Genomic DNA, 21,848 nt, shown 5'->3' on the forward strand with positions numbered 1-21,848 from the left:
TCTGCCAATTTAAATTGGCAATCCACTGAAAAGTCAAAATCAGAGCTAGGAGTCATTTACCTTTGAAATTAGTTTTAAAACTCTGCTTTTATAATTTAGAAATCTAGCAAAAGTCCCGTCAATCTAATTAAATATGTTGGAGTTTGTAGATGCAGTAATAGTACTAACAGAAAACTTTCCAAAGTGCTGGTCAGTGAGACTGCAAAAAAGATGTATTGGTAGGTTTCCTGCTGTGTGAGATCGACCTATAATAATAAATACTGTGTACATAATTTATTCGTTACTTCCTCTCCATTCCCTTGTATTCAGTTGTTGTTGCTCCCATCTTACCAAGTCCCATATGGTAACACTCGCACTAAGAGTGAGCTCCTGGACAGCATGCACCACGGTCCCTCTTCCTACTCCTGTACACCAGTGTCCAGCCCACCTAATTTACAGATGAGCCATACAAACTAGTTCGATGGAGGATTTCCATTGATTGGCTTTCAAGGAGGACCAGAAATTGTGGGATTGTTCTGACTCTTGATACAACTCCAGGCAATATAACTTCATTTGTAGAGACAAACTTGAATATTCAAAACCAGATTTGCTATGTTTGAATAATGAACTTCAGACTTTCCCTGCTCATAATTTTAAGTTTCTCTGTCCCTGATTTCCTTCTGCCCTCAGCCTGTGTGGGCTCATTAAGAGGGAGTCTCCATTCCCTACTCCTCTGTTTTCAACTGCACTGTGACTGTTTATGAGAATAATTATGATCCCTTCTGTTGGCGTTCTGTTTCTTACATTTGTGTCACAACAAAGTGCTTTTGTCAGTCCACAGATGGGTATCTCAGGGGTGCTGTCTGTGCCATGGGTCCTTCTGGTGTATTAGTGGTGCCTGGACACTCCTGCCTCTTCACCTTCAGCTAGAGCAGCTTACGCTTTGAACATTGGAGGTTTCTAGTCAGATCCCAGGTGTACTGTGTCCCACGTGCCCTGCCCAAGAATAAACAGGTCGTTGTATTTAGCAGATTAAATAAAAACATACAGAAATACCCTTCTACTGCAGCCACCCCTTACCTGGAAATTATAGCATGTACAACAAGGGAGGAGGTGGAAGAGGAGATATTTGGTTGGCTGCTTTTGTCATTGCCTGTCTGATTCTAGAGAAAAAACTCTTTCAACATAAGAATCTGGTGGTGATCAGGTGCATGGGGGGAGAAAGGAGAGCTGGTGTAATGAGTGAAACAGTTACCTGCTGTAGGGCAGAGTTAGTGCCAAGAGCTCTCTGGCTTTTTTTCTGACAACTGTGCATGATCATCCCCCAAAAGATGGTAACAGCTGCTGGCACTGGCTCCTGACATCTGTCTGCAGTATCTGCACAGCTGTATCCTGAGGAGATGCTGTAGAAAACACAAACAGGTAATAGAATTTGCAAAACTAGCTTGCAAGTCCTCGGGGCTGAATTGAACTGTTGTAAATCTCACCCCCAGATGTGGGTCTTCTGTCATCGAGACACACACTTGCCTTTACCATACAGCCATGCAGGAGCTGCCGTATGAATTGCCTTTATGAATTTAATTAACCTTTACCAAAGGGTTAGGTTTTTTCTCCACTGAAAACAGAACTAATTTTAATCTTCACCCCTCTCTTTCATATCACAGGTAGTGATTAATTACTCAATTGTGAAAGGACTGAAGTACAATCAAGCAACACCTACCTTTCATCAATGGCGCGATGCACGGCAGGTCTATGGCTTGAATTTTGCAAGCAAAGAAGAGGCTACCACGTTCTCCAATGCAATGCTGTTTGCTCTAAATATCATGAACTCACAAGATGGAGGTAAATTAGCAGTCACTATGCTCTTTATTAATCTGTGACCTTTTACAGTGCTTGTTCTCAATCACCTAATGCAGTTGTATTGGATAGCATGCCATTATACAAACGGTTATAATAAAAAAAGTTGGTTTCTAGTAGACGACTTTTACAACAGCATTTGCTGTGGTATGAACTGTACATATTTTCAGGTTCCATTTGCCTGCCTTCTAATTTTTCATGGTGCCTTAACTCACAATAGGAAGTCAGTGGTTATTTGGAAAAGCCTCAGCCAGTAGGTAACCCCCTGATTTATAAGGATCTGTGTATGCGTTGTGTTACATGTAAGATGGCAGAATATAACTTTAAATAAACAGAAGCTAGAGTAAAATTAGCAACATTTTATAAGGTAGAACTTGGAACTGGTATTTCCAGTGTGTTGGGCATCATGTATAACTGTTGCCTCTTGTGGGTTGGCTTTCCGAAAGAGGAGTGTGTGGTGTCTCGGTTGTTTCATAAGGTAAAATGCAAAGGCTTATATGCTGGACATTGACTGATGTTCTTCCTAAGTATTATATTGACTGCAGCTGAAGTTTGTGGTGAAGTTTACCGTTCTGTAAAATTGTCATTACACTAGCTTGATGACAGCCCAAAATAAAGTCCTGGTTTCTCAATGGAAACCAGTTTCTGGTCTGTGGTATCTGCATGAAGTACTGCCCTCCATTACATGCCAGTGACCTCTCTGCAGCTCCTGGGCTGGGAACAGAAAGCAATCCTTGTGTGGTGGGTTTTTTCCTGCAAAATTCACACCACAGCCCTGTTTTCCTTTTGAAAACAGTGTTTGCTGGCAATGGACAGCAGCTTTCTACAAAGAGATTGTCTCCTGACAACCTTCAGTACACAAATAAGTCTTACTAAAAGGTCTATTTGTAATATAAAAGTTCATATTTTTTCTTTTGCTATTTCCATTCATTCTGTTGAGCTGACAAATGCAAAAAACGTCAAAAAATCAATAAATGTCTTAAATCATGAGCTATATTTAGAAATACTGAGGACTGAATTCTGCCTTCTTCAGCTTGAACTTTTTCAGCTGTAGTTGTGCCACAGCAGGAGACTTCAGGAGGAAATCTGGCCAACACTCACCAGACCTAAACTCATCCAGGTCAGAAGGACTCTTTGGCTGCTCATATGTGCTCAACCCACTTAGCCCACCAGATGAGACTTCAAAATTTGGATACTTTTACTGTAGTCTTGATGTAGTGATTGGTTTAATGTCTGTGAGGAGTCTGCTTTTCTTAATTTTGGTGTTTTTATTTCCATCCGTCTCTTCCTATCAAAGGGAGTGCGGTTTCTGCAGAACTCAGAGGTTGTTCCAGGGAGGTGCCTTGTGGAAACGAGTCTCAAGACAAAAATTTATTGCTCTGAGGCTAAAATGAAAGAAACTGTCTTAAAGTGGATACTTTAATTGTTAGCTACTCCTAGAAAAGAAAAACAGGTATTTTTAAGAAAGTAGTTTTGAGTATTTGAAAAGGTTATTAGATTTCTGAGAAGTTTAGGAATATACAGCAAATAATAATTTTCATTTGGGGGAGTATTCTTTTATTAATTTACTTAGCATACCAAAGTGTGTTAGATGCTTTACAGACAAAATAGCCAGAGCATGCTGAAGAACTTGCAATTAATGTTTGTAGCTGTCACATAGACAGACATGAATTGGGTCACAGATGAAAAAATTTCCTACTTTCCTTTCTAGAAAAAACAATGGTCTGGTAAACACTCAGTGTTCAACAACCCCTTTTCTCTCATACATGAAGTGTTAGAAATGTCCAAGATTGCCAGTTGTCCCATTCCTTACAGCTGAGCTTGTCAAAAACTGAAATTTGGTTTAAAGGGAATTTCAGCATTTGTGGTTTTTTAAAAAACTCTGGTTCTGTGAAACAAATTCCCAAAATATTAATTTTTAGCAAAATTTTTTATAACAAAATTTATTTCTGTACATATTTCTCTTTAAAATTTTATTAGCTAAACATTTATAATATAATATATTGAGAACTTTTATATCATTTTAAGTTTCCCAGTTATTGCAATGATCTCACCGTGCAAGTTGACAGCAAAAGTACATAATGGATACAAGTTATAAAGTGTTTTTTCAGATCTGCTCTTCTAGGCTCATATAGCGCATAAGCTTTTGTGGGCATGAATTAATGCAAGCAGGAATTCACACAAACATTCTTATCGATATATCTTTTCAGGCACAGCCGCTGCCTGCATCTCCATCCATTCTGCTGCCTGTATGCTCTGTTAAGGTTTACTTTTTCATATGGAAAAATCATTAGGAAAAAAATTTATTTATTATATCTACGCATCCATGTATTAAAGTTGCTCATGTGCTTATGCAGATGGATGACAGCTTTAAGGAATGCATTTGTACACACAGAACTGCTCACACACTAATAAAATCCTCAACTAAATCCAGATAGTTAAACAGAGGTTCCCTCTGGCACACTCATAGTACAGAATAGCCTTTCTATCTGCTAGCTTTACAGTTTGGGATATGTTACAAGCACTAATTGGGATGTGCCATTTCTAATGTTTAATTGTTTGGTGTATTCCCTGCTGAGACATTAGTATGTTTAGGTACTACTAATCTTCCCATAGCTGGATACAGATTCTGGCTTCCATGACTGCTTCTCCCTTCATTCTATCGCCCACTTGCATCGACTAAAATTAATCATGGTAGACTACAGCAGATAATCTGAGACTGCATCATATCTTCAGCAGATGTGGAGTCAGAGTACTCCAATATTTGGAAAAATAACTAGTCTTGGTTGCAAATCAATGGTGTGGGTTTTTGAACGGCGCACTAAACTGAATTAGTTTAAAAAAATTATAGCAGTCTGTGTTTTGGGGAGTTGGAAATAATTTTTAGGTAGTGCTGACTTTCAAATGAATGACTCACTTCAAATGAATATACAGTTATGAGCTAGTGTTGAGAATTACTATACTGTCCCACTTCTTCATGAGACAGATTACGATACCCGAGATCATTCACTGCATGCACTGATCTCTGTGCTAATTATGTGGGGCACTAGTGAAAACTAAATCAAGTGCTTAACCTGTGGTTAAATGGGCTGAATCAGATCCTACATCTAGCCTGTGTTAACCTGGGTTGAGTATCAAGATCATCCCTGGGGAGGGATTCTTCCAGGGAGTCTCATGTCCCAAAGTTAGGGAGAAGAGCCATAGTCCAAACTTGCTGTCTAGTCATATTTCTGCAGTGGATGGATTCATACCCTTTCCCACAGGAGGGCTGGTTTTCTTCAGCATGGCCAAATTCTCAGTGCTGTGATGCGAGCCTCTCCCAGCGCGCATCCTCAGGGTGGGGTAAAGCAAGCCTTGCAGTGCAGGCAGGAGCTGAACATGTACTCAGCTCAGTCTTGTGCTTTGTAAGGATGTTAATGATCTTGTTAGGTGTAATCTGAAATGAGATAAAATAAGACTAATAAGAAAATAATAATACAAGTGTATACCACCCTTCCCTTAGAGTTTGTCAGTTGCCTCACTGAATCACAGTTGTTTACCTGTCACCTTGTTTATATGCCTAATTACTTTGATTTCCTTATACATCTCTTTCATCTGTTCTCCTTTACAATAAAAAATGAAGAGTTGGTGCTGAGCCAGCCTGCAAAATGAGAGCAAATGATAACATTGACTTGCTCATTACCAGTCTCTTCCTTACAGTTCTTTAATGGTGTCATTTAGTACGACCATTAGTATGACAAATGACTTCCCATTAAATTGTTTTTCTTTCATGGGTGTCCACTTTGTGAAGCCAGACTTTTTACTGGCATAAGTTACCTGATGCAAGGAGTGTCACCAGCTTACCTTGTCACCTGCAGCCAGATTTCACTGGGGACAGAGCATCACCCCTTCTTGCCCAGGGATACTGCAGGGAAAGCATTTTGCACAGATCCTGCCCTCAGGCTGTTTGATGTTTGGTAAGCAGACAGGGTTCATGTTCTTCAGGGCTTATTGTTAAATCCTCTTTAGATTTAACAAGGGCAATGACCGGTGGCAGCACAGCACAGTTATTGGAGCAGGACGTAAGGTGAGGATATCAGTAAGCTAAAGCAGTCAAGTTCTTCTCTGGCATAATTTTGTAGGAAAGCCGGTGGTGGCTGTGATGAAGGTAACTCTTTCTGCAGGGCTTAACAGAGCCTATACACTCAGCGCTTCTCCCAGTGAGTCGTTACGTTTCCCTGGGAGAGGGAATGAAAATATTTTACCTCCTTTCTTGCTCCCCACATCGCTAGGGACAGGCAAAGGAATGGCTTCATTTCTTTCCTTCCTTATTTGCTCCCTTCAGACACTGTCTTTGCTTCCCTGCTGGTCCCTGACAGCCCCTGCATGTTTCCATGCTGCAGAAGGAGGCAGTGGCTCAGCTTTGTGGTTTGGCATGACCAGCTCCGAGGGCATCTTGGGCTTCCGTGGCTTCGAAATTTAGTACCTCTCGGAGAAGAATTGAGAGTCTGCTCAGAGTATGCAGCCTGCTGGTGAATGCTGCCTATGACACAGTGAATATAACATATTGTGGACTTGCTTTTCTTTATGTCTTTGCCCTGGGGACTTGAATAGTTATTGTTGACTTACAATGCAAGAAGATCATATTTCTAAATGTAAACACCACATGCTGGAAAGCCTTATGCAGAGGGCTATGTTGCAGAGTTAGCCATAGTTAAAGAGGTCAGCTGCCTTATCTGACTAAGATGGGAAAAGTTGGAGGAAAGCGTGAAATAGCAGGGGACAGGTTTCAAGAAAATGAATAGTGATTTATTTTTTTCTTGTAAGAAAGACATTTTCTTGTTCTGAGTATAAGTGGCTTACAGACCATACGATGTAGACGTGTAGGTCATAGAGGGTGCAGAGTTCATCCCCGTGCCTTCCGACACAGAGCTTCACAGACCCAGCTTTAACTCTGCAGGGAGGACGTTTTGGCAGTCAGAAGGATTTCTCCTCACTCTTCTTCTGATTAGCAGATCTGCTGACTTTTCTTTTCCAGCATTGTGGATTATTTGACATGTATTTCTCCTTTCCTATAAGTTGGATTTGATTAAGTTCTTTGGAGTTTCAGATCTTTTTCCATTCCTTCAGTCATTCTGCTCTTATCCTTATCCAGAAGTGACTGCATTTCTATATTGCTGGGAGGAAGTCCCTTGAAAAGCACTTTAAGCTCTCTAAAATAAGGAAAGAAATAGAAAAGTAAAGCACTGATTCATCAAATAGCAGATAAACTGGCAGCATATAGCATACATTCTTCTAGTTAGACACCCTAAGTTTTTGCAGTGTTTCTGTCAGTGCAGGATGTGTGTGAAGATTATGGTGCACTGGATTTCAGATGAAAGTCTACACATTTTTTAAAAATAGAATTTTATAATGTTATATTCATTTTTTCGTTAGAATTTTTCCAACTAGTCCTGCATCTCTCAATATTTCAGTGGCTCTAAAGCGTAACTGCTGGGAAAGTCAGTCAGCTGCATTCATCTTCTACAATGCAGTGACTGTTTTATTTGATAATATTGCCCCAAGACTTCCCAGCACCACAAAGGACACAGTGTGGGAAGACAAAAGACTGCATCTTCATTACAGTACTGCATAATACATAAAATAACTCATCAATAATGGAGGGGACCCACCACAGAACATAATGCACACTTGCAGGCAGCTGTTTCCAAAACCATGCGGGTGTAAAGAGATCCATGCCTCATGTAAGGCGCTTTGCATGCTGTGCTGTGGGCTCATTTCCCACGCTATCAGGTGTGTTGGTACAGATTATAAACCACTAAAATGGTATATTCTGTGGATGTTGTACTTTGAAGTGCACTAATAACATTTAAAGACTCACGTAAGGTCATATTGTGTAGGTATTGCAGGACCGTAAACATGCCATTCTGCTGCAGGTCTTTTAACCAAATAATCTCAGAAGTTGTTCCTATTTATAATGTAGGAATAGAGAATGTGTAAATAACAAGCTTTTAAACTTATTAGTGTAAGTATGATCCATGTGGTCAGACACCTAGTGCTAGCCAAAATAACAACCCACAGGCAATGGTTAGATGATCTTTAAGGTCCCTTCCAACTCAAACCGTTCTATGATTCTGTGAATTGGGTACATGTTAAAAATAGAAAAAGCTTTTGCTTCTTTAAAAAACAAAGCTTCCCCAGGGGACTAAATCTTTCCGGAGTGACATCTTCCAAAGGCACCAGAGAAAGGTTTAAAGAAATAAATTTCACAATTTTTCCAGCCTCACGCCTACTCTAGTTCCAATATAAACTTTAGTTGCTCAGAAATGCTCTGCAGATAGGGCAGTTTCTGATCTAACTTGCTGTGCTTTGTAAGTCAATGAAGAGGGAGGGAAAATTCAAGTAGGATGATGAGCTTTTTTTGTTTTGTCTGCTGCACTGCTTTATCACTGGAACTGTTCCAGAAAAATCCACCTGACCTATAAATAATCTTTTAGTATATTGCTTACTATAAGAATAAATTCCTTCCTTTTCAGACTGGACAGAGATGAGCTGTTTACGCAGCAAAGTAGGTGTGAATTTATTTTCCTCTGCAACCAGTGAGGGGTACTCCCCAGGCAGTGCCCCACCATGTGCTCAGCAGGTCCCGTCCCTGCGCGACCCTTTGAGGGCAGGAGTCCCTTGCAACCCCAGCTGAAAAACATCAGCTCAAGCCAGAGTAGCACTCGCTGTGTCTTGCTCCCAAGGCTCATTCTTACTGTGCTGTTGAGGGTGACAGTACTCATACAAGCCCACTGCCCATGTTTCCAAAACAGCCAACACTACTCCTGGAATTATGGGCACTTTCATTGCAAGGGCCGCTTGCCTGCAGAACTGCTTAAGTGCTCTCTTCTCAGGTTAACCTGAGTTTCCTGAGATGGGTATATGACATTTCTAAGAACCTGGGCATACTTCATAAGTTAAGTTCACATTAAGGGAAACATGTTTAAAACCAGAATTGAAAGAAGTTGGCCCAGCCAGAAGAAATAATGAGTAAAACTGGTTAAACTTCCATAGTAACTTGGCTCCAGCTGACTGGAGCACGGGAGGTAAATTGCTTCACTCATGAATAGATAAACTAGGATTACAGACTCCTTTCACCGTTAAAACTGTAGATATCATTGCTGTTATTCATCTGTCATTTAATTATTCTTCTCTACAGAAGTAGGCATCATTTTTTTCAATTCCGTTTTTCAATCCCCCTGATGGTAGGGATCCACGACTGAAAGTTTTCCAGGGCAGTGAAGTGGTCTCCCAGTGTTATGCTAATAAAAACCTGTGACATATTGGTTGTACACGTCTTAGCCACTTTTTGTGCAGGACTCTTATTATACCCCTGCTTAGAGCAGCAGCAGCTCTGGAGCTGCTGTCGCATGTCTAGAACAACAAAAGGTGTTTGTTCTTTGAAGAGCATAACAAATCTAACGGCTCTTGAGTCTCTTGCTGATGTTTTTTGCTGTGCTGAATTCTTCTGCACAAAATGAAAACCACTTCAGGAAGGAAATTGTGTGGGGAGAAGATTGTTGAGAGATTTAAGAGAGACTTGCACACATTGAGAGTGAAGACTTATGCTAACAGATTCCCTAGCACCATTACCCTCAAACCCTTGTTTTTCTGAAGCTGGCGCAAACTGGCAAAGTTCCCAGTTCAGTGGTAGGAGATGCAATGTGGCTTTTTCACTAGACTACAATAAGTATCAGAAGAATATATTAGCTTAGGGAAAAAGAAAATAAAAATGTGATTCTCAAAATTTAAGAAGTCCAGTAATTTATGTGCAAGCAGTGTAGGCCAGATTTTGGCTGGTATTCATTTGGAGACCATTTATAGCATGTTTGCTCGCTGAATATACCTCTTTATCTGGCAAGGGCACCTTTTCAGGCGTTAGTCTGGACTATATGTACCTCATGTCCTGTATCAAGCCATGGTTGTGAGTGGAGCTCAGCCTCAAGCCACAGAAGTATGAAAGCTGCCTTGCCCCGGGAGGTGCTGTGACTCAGAAGCAGCTCCATGTCACTCTCCCTCCTCTGCTTCCTCTCCTGTCGCTGGAGAGGTGGCAGGAGAAGGAGCACCTGCCACCAGGACGCTGCTGGCATCCTCTGGGCACAACTCCTCGGGTGGGCAGTGGGTGGTGGGCTGTGCCCTGACTCTGCCCTTCTGCGCTGCCCAGGCATTGAGCAAAGGGGAGCGCTTACACCCCCTCTGCCTTCTTGCCTCCTGCCAGTAGTCTGTGCTTGGAGTCCACAGCTCTTCAAAACTCTGAACCTATGAAGAGCAAGTGGCTTTTTGTGATGAGAACAGTGTTTTTAGCTATTCTAATGCCATACTTTGGCGTGTTGAGTCTCAGTGCATTTGTTTTGCTCAACAGTAATAGTCTATAGGACATTTATTTATTCATTGGGCACCTGATTTCTTTCATCAAAGAGAAAAGATTGGATCTTTTAACAAACCTTCTTTCAGTTTTGTGTTCATTTTCTGTCATACTTAAAAATGCTTTGATATTTTGTGTCCTGGGGTAGTCTCTAAAATAACATCATTTATGTTGGAGCAAGAATTGCTTTTTTAAGGCAGTTTGTCTTCCTTTTCAAACCCTGTGTGAATTAGAGGTGCTGTAATTCCATGCAGAACAATGCCATTGACCCTCTGTACATACACTGAAATCTCACCCCACTCTTCCAATTCATCCACAGTATTTTTAAAGCCAAATATTGGTATAGTTTGTAATATATAATGTCATTGAATAAGTTGAAAAAGAACATTCTGTGAAATTTTTCTCACTAGAAGAAAAGTGGAGAAAGAACACTGAAAATAAATAAACTGTTTTAAATACTTTAAGGGATGTCCTCATTCTTAAAAGAAAAAAATTACCAGGCAGTGTGCTGTGATGGTAGTTACACAGATCCAGATTTGCAAAGAGTTCTAACTGCTGACAGGAACACCTAACCTGAATCAGCCAAACCAGATTGATTTTTACAATGGTGCTGTGCCCCTCCAAATGCTATTTATTTTTGGAAAAGTAAACTATAGAAACTTCCAAGAGATTGCACAGAAAGTGACATCTCCAGCTTTCTATGGCATTAGTAAGTATCCAAATATACTTAACACAGGTTGTATTCATTTTGAATCATTTTGCAGAAGTGGTGCCTTATGACAATGTTGCCTAATTCTGGTGTTAAGCCCCCCACCCCAATTCCTTATTTTATACTGTTCATGGGTACCCTATGCTAATTGTTGGTTACTAGCTGATTTATATCAGTGACTAACTTGAGATGAGATGCACAAATGTATAGGGATTAAGATAGGTTTGGGTTATTAGTTGCTGAGCTGGCAAGAAACTTGATTCTTTTTCTTTAGTAGACTTTCTGGATTCCCAGCTAAGAGCCAGACCTTATAATAGTTTGTCTCAACACAATAATTCATACACTCCCTGAGCTGTGATCCCACTCCAAACAAGTAATAATTGTGGGACCATGATCCTCCCATTAATGGGAGTAGAAGTGTAGGCATCTGTAGCACAGGGTTTTGTACTTGAGCAGGGCTGTCACTGTGGTCAAGGAACAGTAACAGGCTCCTGGGACAGTTGGTTACATATTTTAGATGTCTCTACCAGGCACCTCTAGGCAAAATAAAGCCTTTTTTTTTCTCTTTTTTTTTTGTCACTGACTGTAAAGAATTGCTGCTAAGAACCCTTCTCTGGTTCATGATCCTCTCCCAAATTTTCTAACTAATAGATTAATTATTTCCAATTATGCTATAATTAATTAGTAACTACACTAATAATTAAACCTCTAGTTTAATAATAATAAATTAGGGATCTGGAAACTAATGTGTATAAGTTGTATTTTTAGTGATGCTCCTCCATGGATTTCCCTGGGACAGTTAGTGAGAACTCGCAGGAGTACATGTGTTGTGTGCATCCGTATGTGTGTGTTCACAGGAGCAGTGCACATCAGATTATCACTTCTCTTGACTGCCTGAGCAGTGCAAACAGATGGTCTTTGTGCATGCAAATTTTTGGATTTTATACCAGGAATGAACTCAGGAAGAAATTCACACATATATAAACAGAAGTCAGGAATAAGTTGCTGGGCTGAAAGGACTTTTCACATGTAATCAAAATAAAATTGATAGTGTTTTGAATTTTGTTTTTAAACTCTGCTTTCATTATGTGCCATAGTTCACTAAAAACATGTTCCTGGTCAAAACACACAGCATTTAGGGCCAGAGAACTGAGCGGGGACAGCCCTCTCCGGCAGCAGGCTCAGGTGAGGGGAAAGTCTACTGCTTAATTCTGACCACCAAGTGAATCGCCATATGCTGCCACCAGCAAAGCATGTAGAGCAGCTTCTGCTGCTTGTTGGTAATCCCCAGGTAGCTCACACGAAGTCTATTAATTGCCATCTTAGATGGCTCCATGTGTCATCCAGCATCTTACTTTCACCAAGTCTGGGGGACCCAAAAGCTCTACGTTGTGTGGCATTCTGGAAGCAGAAGCTCAGCCCCTTATGGAAATGGCTGTTGTAATTTCTCCGCTTAATACCAACGAAGTAATGCAGCTGAAAATGCAGTTCATTTAACTGAAACTCAGGCACAAAAATGCTAGGCATCTAGTCTACAATAATTGTGTAGTTTCCTTTTCACTCCTCAGAGAGAGGACAGCTCACCTAAAGGTGACCCATGGGGGTGAGTCCTGTGCTGCTGGCTGGTGGCTTGACAAGCTGCACAGTCCCTGTGACGCAACAGGGAGTGAACCTCAGCTGTGATAAAATGGAACAATCTCGGGTCGTCCTGCAGTTCAGGAAGGAAGTAATCTGCTAATAGGTGATTTTAGTTCATGAAGCATCTAGCCTTTCATTTGTACGTGCTTAGCTGCACAGTTGAGGAGAAGGCAGCGTGACTCAGATCTTGAAGGTGTATTTAAAAATCTGCTCCAATTCTACTGATAAAAAAGCTAAACCCTGCCAAGCAATCACCGTCAATGTGATTTGCATGGATTGCTTTATCTGTTGGTCTTGATTAGTATTCCGGAGTGCTTTATAGAAAACAGATTTTAATTCCATTCCCTCCACTGCTGGTTTCCAGGGACTCCCTCTGGTGGTTAGTGCAGTGCCTGAAAACTGCACGTACATCCTTCAGCTGTGCAATACATCACGCTACTAGAGGTAGATACTGCGGGTACAGCAATGTAAATGAGAAATGTAAGCCTATTTCATTCCCTAAATGGATGGAAAATAACAGTACTTACTGTACTGGTTTTGCTTTATTTCAATGCAAGCCTATCCTCTATTCTAAGGGAGATAATCGTTTAAATGAGCCCAGTTTTCCCATATTGACCAAATCTTATATGAGAGACCCATCTTGTGCTCTTCTTAATCTCCCCAGAATCTCACTGAGGTGACACTGTGGTGTCCAAGAAATTCAAGACTGGTCCCTTAGCTCTCAGGTCTGGTTGGGATCCAAGGGTTGTGTGGTAGATGATGGCCTTCCAGCAGCATTGCCTTTGCTGGCACAAGTACATGCTCAACACCTGTAGTTTTAGCCAGGCTTAGACATGTGAAGAAACATCTTCCTCTGTATGTCCACAAAACAGTGCTTCGTTTCTTCACTTGTCTCTGAAGCAGTGAACACCCTAAATGTATCTGCTGCAGGTATCTTTGTGGTTTAACCAAACTCTTCTGAATCCTCTGAGAAAGCACCTGTGACTGCCAGACTCAAAGAGGTTGGCTAGAAACTAGTCCTTATACATGGGCCAGAGGGCTGGTATTTGTATTTCATAGTCAGTAGGACTGATACCCTCTGAGGGAGACCTCAGTTTGATGTGCTGAGTTTACTGTAACTGTAGGCTCAGCCTCTTGCCATGCTACTCAGTGCTTTGCTCTCCCATCTCCAGGGCATTCCTCCTGAGTCCTTTCTAAGTCTTCCTTTCTTATGTCTGTGTCCCTCCTTTTTATGAAGACGCAGAAAAACATCAGCATTTCCACAGAAAAGAATATGTATTCAAATCTTCTTTTAGTTTAAGCAATGACAAGCTCCAAAGGCAGTTCCCCCTGATCTGCAGGTGAGCACTGAGCACCTTGATCCACCACTGTTTCTGATCTGAAGGTCCAACACAAGAGGGGAATTTGAACTGACAGAGGCATCCGTGAAGGGACTATTTCTGTACTGGTGGCATCCTACCCCAGCAATATAATTAACCAAATTTTGTACTTTGCAAAAACAGATACCCTGATTATGGGAAAGGTCAATTCTGTTTCAACTCCGTGTAGGAAGATTTGAGGCCAGTGATTACAGAGGCCTGATGTACCACAACCACCCAGTCAACAGGTACAGAGAGGATTATATTTTAATACATAATCAGTGGAGCTATCACTCTTTTACAGTGCTGACATGACTTTATTTTATTCCAAGACCATGCATAATTCAATGTATGGAAGTCCTCTTTATTCTGATCTTACACTAGACTCAGAGAACATGAGAAGAAGCCAAGGGAATTACAAATTTAATTCCCAGTTTCTAGTGCATTTTGCAAATTGGCAGAATGCTGCTGTGGGGAAGGTGAGAGGCAGCTGGCTTAGAGGTGCTTTCCAAAAACATGACCCCACTACCAACTGCAAGAGTTAAACAGAAGGTGCAGCTGTAAAAGTGCATCACACATGGAGACTGTGGGCTTCTAAAGTACTGCTGAGGAGACAATGCAAGAGAGACGATCCCAATGTGTTTTGTAAACCAGAAGTTTTAGAATCAGTTATTTGTAGTAGGTGACAGTGATTTGTCATCTGCAAATCTTTTCTATTTGTCTAGGCAAATCAGTGTAAATATTGTAAACGGCTTTCTGCAAGGAATGCAAAGTATTATTGTGAATAAATAAAATGTCGTTAGGGATCAATCTGTTGTTGTATTAGTATTAGAACTGACAATATGTGCATTGACCATGCTGAGAAACTGGACATCTAAAGGTCTGACAGCTAGAGACATACACTGGCATAACTGGGAGGAGAGTAGGACCTCTTGATCTGACATTCAAATCTGATTTCTCTTGAAAGAGTGTGAAAGATAAGAATGGGTGAGGTGGGAAGGAGTCAACCATATAGACATTAGAGAGTGTTGTTGGTATTTTCAGAAGTGTCCAGATTCCCACAGCTAGCTTTGGTAAGATAATGTTTCCAAATCCCTTGTTCCTGGCCAATGCAGACGAAGATCTTCTTCTAGGTTTGCTCAAATATTTGTCTTCTGTGGTCTTAGACTTCAGATGGTAAATTGAGACTCTTGATACGGAGCTAAAACTTAAAGGAGGTGGAACCTGGTAGTGAACTTCCCACGGTACAGTGCCCAGAGCTGTCATTCTGGGAAGGAGCAGGCTTAAACAGACACTGGGTGTGTGGTTTGTCTCAGTGCTGCTGGTGTAGCCATTGCAACACAAGTCAGTGTATGGTGTGACTGTGTCTTTGCAGCAGGTGAGACATGTAAGCTGTTGTTCATGTGTATTTCTAATCATGCTACTTGGCTGTTCACTAGGAGAACATCATTCAGCATTGACTGAGAACTATCTTGGCTGTTTTCACACCTTTAAAAAGAAACACATAGTCACAATTAATTGGGATTATCACCTCTTTTGATGTCTTGAACTTGCTAAATGTGAGTTGCTTGTTCTTGTGAAGAAATAGTGCATTTCCTGCAATGTGTCAGAGCGAGGAGCAGGACTGCGGGTACCCGCGTGCCAGTCCGGTGCTTGGTGTACAGGAGCAGGAGGGTGTTCAGAAGGTTAGATATTGTCAGAAATCCATGTGAATATGGGTTGCCCTGAAATTCAATGGATGGTCAGTTCTAAGGCATTTTTGTTTACAGGATTTTTTCTTTTTCTTTTTTCAGCATACCATAGGCAACCAGTATTGGCATCCACAGTAGAAATGACTCTGCACATTTGGAGCTGGGTGCTTAGGTTCCCCTGCATCATTTACAAAGACATACATTTCATTTTCACTTCTCAAGATGCTTTGGCAGCAAATTTTACAGGATCCTTGCTAAATGCAAAAGAAAACTCTGAATCAGCAAAATAGCAAGGCTAACTGAACTCAGACAAAAAGAAATGAACGTTTTGGTGTCCTCTGGAGCCTGCCAAATCACTAATGCACATCTAATGCAAAGGCTGACAAGAGTTAGCATGCACAATGCCTCAGGAGGGGCACACTTGAGCAGGGATGCAGGGGTGGAAGGATGTAGGGAGCCAACTGGCAGCAGCACCATGCAAGCTGTTCCCTGCAGCGTTCTGGAGATGCGTGGCTGAAGTGCATGGACAGGTTTCTGGATCTACAGTGAAGGCAGGAGGTACCAGGGCAAAGCTTGGTCCCCGTAGAGTCAACAGCAAAATTCCTGACTCTGAGATAAATGAGGAATTTACCCCTAGTTTGTGCAAGGGAATCTGAAAAGTGTAACAAAGGTGAGGATCCAAAGGGAAGCATGCCTCATGCTTTCTGTTGATTATTTCGTACCTCATCTCTGACCTTTCTTATGACTCTAAATTTAATATTTATGCTTCAGGGGTAAAGCTTGAACAATAAACATAGATATATTGCTCTTTAGATGAACTGGCATCCTTTTTTTTGCTATCTGCTGTAACATTCCTGTAAGCTCAGAGTAACTGCATTTTTTTGAATGTTATTGCAATGATTTCTTTACAGATGAGCTTGCCTCTGCGTGGCTTTTCATTATCTCATCAGCCTGGGAGTGCACCCCCAAACTGCCTTCTTTTTGCTTATCAGAGTTTACTGGCACGTCCAGAAGTTGCCCAACTAGGGTCATGCTGTATATATTTCTTGTCTTAGATCACATTATTTTGCAGTTAGATCTTTCAACACCACTGTATTTTTAAATGTTTTCCCTGACGCTGCAAATGGTGCAGAAAATTGTAGACAGGCAGTGACTGAATTGAGCTGAGTTGGGTGCAGGGGGTTTGGTCAGCAAGCCTTAGTACACAAGGATACTATTTTTACAGTGATACATTGAGAAACCATTGCAAAAACCTCAACAGTGCAGAGATGTGTCCTTGGTCATGCTGTAAAGGTCGGCGTGTGTTGGATGCATCATTGAGGGCTGAATTTGCAAGCAGTTCTCCGGTCTGTTTTATAGCCGTGTTTTCTCACTATTTTCACAGCCACAGCTTACATTTGTTTTAGTCTCTCTTCAACTTGTGAAGTTAAATTACAAACACATTAACAAACAAACTGTGTGTTTCTTCTGGAGCATTCTTAAGGCGCATCAAGCCTGGGGGACTCACTGAGATGCCTACACAAGGCATGAGGTGGGTGCTTAAGTCACCATTTCATCAGTGCTGGGATGAATGCTTTCAAGGGTTTGCAAGGTTCTTTTAAAGGAAACCAAAATATTTCCCAGAAACATGTTGCGTCTGAGTGTACTTTTTATTTTACTAAAATAAAAATGGAACTTTTGACCTTCCTGAGAAGGTAAAGTATGTATTTTTCATTCTGAAATTATCTTTTATTTCACTTTTTTTTCCCAAATGCACATAATGTAAAACACCTTATTTGGTTATCTTGAAGGCAATAACAAAATCCCAGCTTTCCAATTCAAAATAAAGAGAAATTCAGGCTAAACATTCTTTTGTGTTTCCATTTTAAATCTCAAATTCACGGTAAATTACAAAAACCTAGAGACCTGTTTTGTTTGAAAAGATAAAACGGAACGTGTTATTTTTTAAAAAAAGAAATATCTTTTGTTCAGAATCAAACCCCAATGCATTTCTGTGCAAATTGACAGATTGTTTTTAAATTAAATGTTTACATGAAACCCCAGAATTTTACCTTAAAATTCTTTTTACACTGCTGCACTATAAACAGTAATGTGGTAATGATTCTTGGTCAGCAGTATCTTGAATTACTGGATTTACTGGATTTCATGTTACTTTTATTATGGGTTATTTTTAGCATTAAGATTCATTTATGGATAATGTGAGAACAGTAGCTATTGAAACAAAATGGCAAAACATATTGTCAGCTTTCACACTTCATAAATTACACCAGTATTTTCTCATATTACACGAGAAACTGATATAGCAGGGTGTTTTGGGTTTTTATCATATAAAATGTTTCTGAAAGTGTCCCCTTTTTTTTTTTTTTTTCATTGGTGGTTTTGAGGAGAAACTTGCAATGTTTGCTAATATAAAATTAAGCAAATGTATATGTAATATCTGGAGGAATGGGGATGTAGAGATTAGAAGGCTGTGTAAGCCAGTAGTCCTTGCCCTTGCCTCCCGGCCGTGTCTGCATGTGACTGCCCAGGGCTGTCCCTGCTTCTGCCTCCCTATTTCTGGGTGCAGCATGGAGGCAAACATGGCATTTTTAGACATTGTTTCTGGGACTGCTTCCATTGCTTTCCCCTGTGTTCCTTATAAGCGGTTGTGCTAATCAACTGATTTATGGGTTTCATTTTCCTTGTTCTGCAGCATTACAAAAGGGATGACGATGCCTCTGTTTTCTGTTCGTATACACTTTAAAATTAATTAAATTGGGTTTGTGCTTTCCAGTTTAACCTTGGTTAGAGATTTTGAAATGTTTTTTCCTGGGCTTTCCTCACCACATTTCAGTCTCCTTACTGAGTTCAGTGCATACAGAAGTTACAGTTAAATCTTAGTTGCTTTCATTTTTTCAGTTGAAGCATATTATTCCTCTCATGCAAGTTCCTATTAATATGAGAGCATTTAAGAGTGAACTGTAGTCTCTTGTGTTTCTGCCATCATAACCCAAGTTGTTCAGGGTTTCTCCTCTGTGATGGTTTTGTCAACAGTGGTGGTTGGCCCAAGTTAATTTAAGTCAATATTTTTTCTCCCTGTCAATGGTAAAATTGTCTTCTAGTACTTTTACTTAAGTGCTCAGTTCATGTGATCAATTACTTTCTTTAAAAAAAGAGCAAACCCAAAATTTGACCTGTTTGTAGGGTGAAGCTTAGTGCCTTGACCCAGCTTCTTTGTGCACAGCATAAAAAAAACCAACTCTGGTGTTTTGGGGTGGTATTTTTCCACAACATATACAAGTCCTGTAAAAGGAGATGCTTTGGGAACCATTGGGAATCGGTGCATTTTTATAGGGCTCGGCATACACGCGTCATAGTACATGGGAAAAGAATGAAATCCCCCAAAATCATAGTTGTATGGCCAAACAGTCTAATAGCCAGCAGTCCTCGGCATGAAACCATCTCTAAAAGAGGGCTAACAGCTGCACCTTGTGGGCTTGAAACGCCTTGCAGAGGCTAAGGAAAGAAACGCCTTGCAGAGACTAAGGAAAGATGCCCTTTGTCATCAGACTGTCTTTCATTAACTGACTTTCAGAAGTTATTGGCAGGGCTTTGCCTGGTCAGAATAGATATTTGTTTTGGGGTAATAAAGATGAGGGCACATTTACAATGACAACTATGTAGAGAGAGTATTATTTAAGGATTTATATTCATTTGCACGTCAGATTAAGGTCCTATGCCATTCCCTGTGTGAATTAAGCACAGATAGCAGTTATGAGAGTTATGAGCTTTTCTGATGGATTTCTATGTGGAATTACAGTCACATACTATCAGATGACAGTGTCCACTCCCATACATTAATATCCTTTTGTATTTGGAACAGATATAGATATCACACTGTATATCCTAATAATGCACCATATTCACATGGATTTTTATTACAAAGAAATTAAAGGTCATTCTAACTCAACAGGGAATAAAGTTTACAATGGGTAAGACAAAGCAGGGATGCATGTCCTTAACGTTACTGGTCCTGTTGGGAAATGATGCTTCATCTCCTGTGACCCAGGCAGTAGTCGGTGTGGATCCAGATGCCCGTGCTGTACCCCACCACCCCAGTTATGGTGTGCAAAATGTGTGACAGCACCTTGGCAGAGCTATCTCTCTCACAGTGGTGGCTTCTGACAGTTGATGAGGGATGGGGAACCACCAGAACAGTGTTCCCAGGTCTGGCAGAGCAGGTCTGGGGTGGTGTGAGCCAGCAGGGCTGTGCCCTCAGTGCCTCACAGGTCTGCAGCAGCAAGGTGGACTGGACAGCTGGAGCATGTTCTTGCCCACAGTGGCCTGCCCAGCTGTCCTGGTTTAACCTCAGTGGCAACTAAGCACCACACAGCTGCTCACCCCCCCCTCAGTGGGATGGGGGTGGGGGGAGCAAATTGGAAGGGTAAAAGTGAGAAATCTCATAGGTCAAGATAAGAACAGTTTAATGATTGAAAATAAAAATAAATTTTTAATTAAAAGGAAAATAACAGAGAAATAAACCCCAAGAAAGACAAGTGATGCAGATTGAAACAATTGCTTGCCATCAACCAACCAATGCTCGGCCATTCCCCAAGTGGCTGCCCACCTGCCAACCTTCCCCCTAGTTTTATTGCTGATCATGATGTCAAATGGTATGGAGTGCCCCTTTGGTCAGTTGGGGTCAGCTGTCCCAGCTGCTTCACCTCCCAATTTATTGTGCCCCCCCCCCCCCCCCCCACTTGCTGGTGGAGTGGTGTGAAGAGCAGAAAAGGCCTTAACTCTGTGTAAGCACTGCTCAGCAAGAACTAAAACATTAGTGTTTTATCAATACTATTTTCATGACAGATCCAAAACGTAGCTCCATAGTAGCTACTATGAAGAAAACTAACTCTACCCCGGCCAAAACAATCACACCAGCCCTCTGCAAGGTGATCACCCACACCAGGAGTGTGGAAAATGTTGAATTTGTTCCTGAAATCTTCAGTACACCAACCCAATATACCAACACAGCAATTTTAATCATAGAATCGTTTGGGTGGGAAGGGACTTTTGAAGATCATCTAGTCCAGCTCCCCTGCCCTGGGCAGGACATCAAGCACCGGAACAGGCTGCCCAGGGACGTGGTTGAGTGACCATCCCTAGAGATATTTAAAAAGTCATGTAGATGTGGACTTAGGGAAATGGTTTAATGGTAGACTCGGCAGTGTTAGGTTTACTGTTGGGCTTGATGATCTTAAAAGCCTTTTCCAACCTAAACGATTCTGTGATTCTATGAATTTTCACTAGCTCGGATTCCTCAAAGCCCCATCCAACCTGACCTTTAACACTTCCAGTGATGGGCCATCCACAGCTACTCCAGGCAACCTGTTCCAGTACTGACTGCACTGAGCTGCAAACTGCCAGGTGCAAGTGCTGCTTTGTAGGCATCAGACCTCTCCTCCAGGCACAGGATGGAGCCATCCCCCATCCCACTTCATCAGTCAGCGCCCATGGGCTCATTTCCTCAGTCCCAGGGCCAGTCCCAGCCACCCTCCATCCCCATCCCACACCAAGTCCCTGCAGCAGGGATTGGTGGAGCTCCCCTGCTCTTCCACACCTACCTCTGCCAGTCCGTCTCCTGCTCTGGGCTCTCTGCTCCAGTTCAGCCCCTTCTGCTGCAGGAGGGTTTCCTGAGGAGGTGTTTTGAGGAAAACACTGTCTTGTGCAATACTTCAGTAAGGAAAGAAAATTTCTGTGAAGGAAGTGGATTTTCAGCTGTTGGACTTCACATCAAGAAGGATGATTAAAATGTGAAAATAATGTTCAGCTGGAGGGTAATGGGGTGTGCTGATGGTATGAAATAGGCTTCATGGTATTTCAGTGAGAGGTTAGCTCTCACCAGTAAAATGTGCTAGTTAGAAAAGGAAATAAAATGCTTCTGCATTCCCAAGTGTGAATGATTGTAGGGTTTATAAACACAGTCAGGTTTTTTTTGGTTCTGACTGATGATAGTAAGAGACTGTTGTGACCCCACTACTTTGCAAGGCCTAGATTTAACGTGTCAATGTATCACTTTTTCGTAATATTGTGAGTCCGCTCCCCAAAACTTCCATAAGGTCTTATTCATGGCTGCTTTGTCAATTTTTCATCTCAGCAAAGATGATTGATTAAAAATAGAACAGCTGTCTTAAAGCTATCCCACGGCTCAATTCTTTTGCTGAATTGGTCTTGCCTGGTCTCCTCTCCTTGCT

General features: G+C 41.3%; 1 protein-coding gene across 8 annotated transcripts in view; it reads left to right on the forward strand.

Moving 5' to 3' along the window:
* Positions 1–21,848, forward strand: part of EVL (Enah/Vasp-like) — a 134,403-nt gene that overhangs the window by 62,501 nt on the left and 50,054 nt on the right. For all 8 annotated transcript variants that reach the window (XM_074908661.1, XM_074908660.1, XM_074908654.1 and 5 more), the window contains exon 3: positions 1,644–1,821. In XM_074908661.1, coding sequence (XP_074764762.1) covers positions 1,644–1,821 — 178 coding nt within the window. The remainder of the gene's footprint in view (positions 1–1,643; positions 1,822–21,848) is intronic.

The sequence above is a fragment of the Athene noctua genome, chromosome 6 (genome assembly GCF_965140245.1).
Source record: "Athene noctua chromosome 6, bAthNoc1.hap1.1, whole genome shotgun sequence".
Classification (NCBI taxonomy): Eukaryota; Metazoa; Chordata; class Aves; order Strigiformes; family Strigidae; genus Athene; species Athene noctua.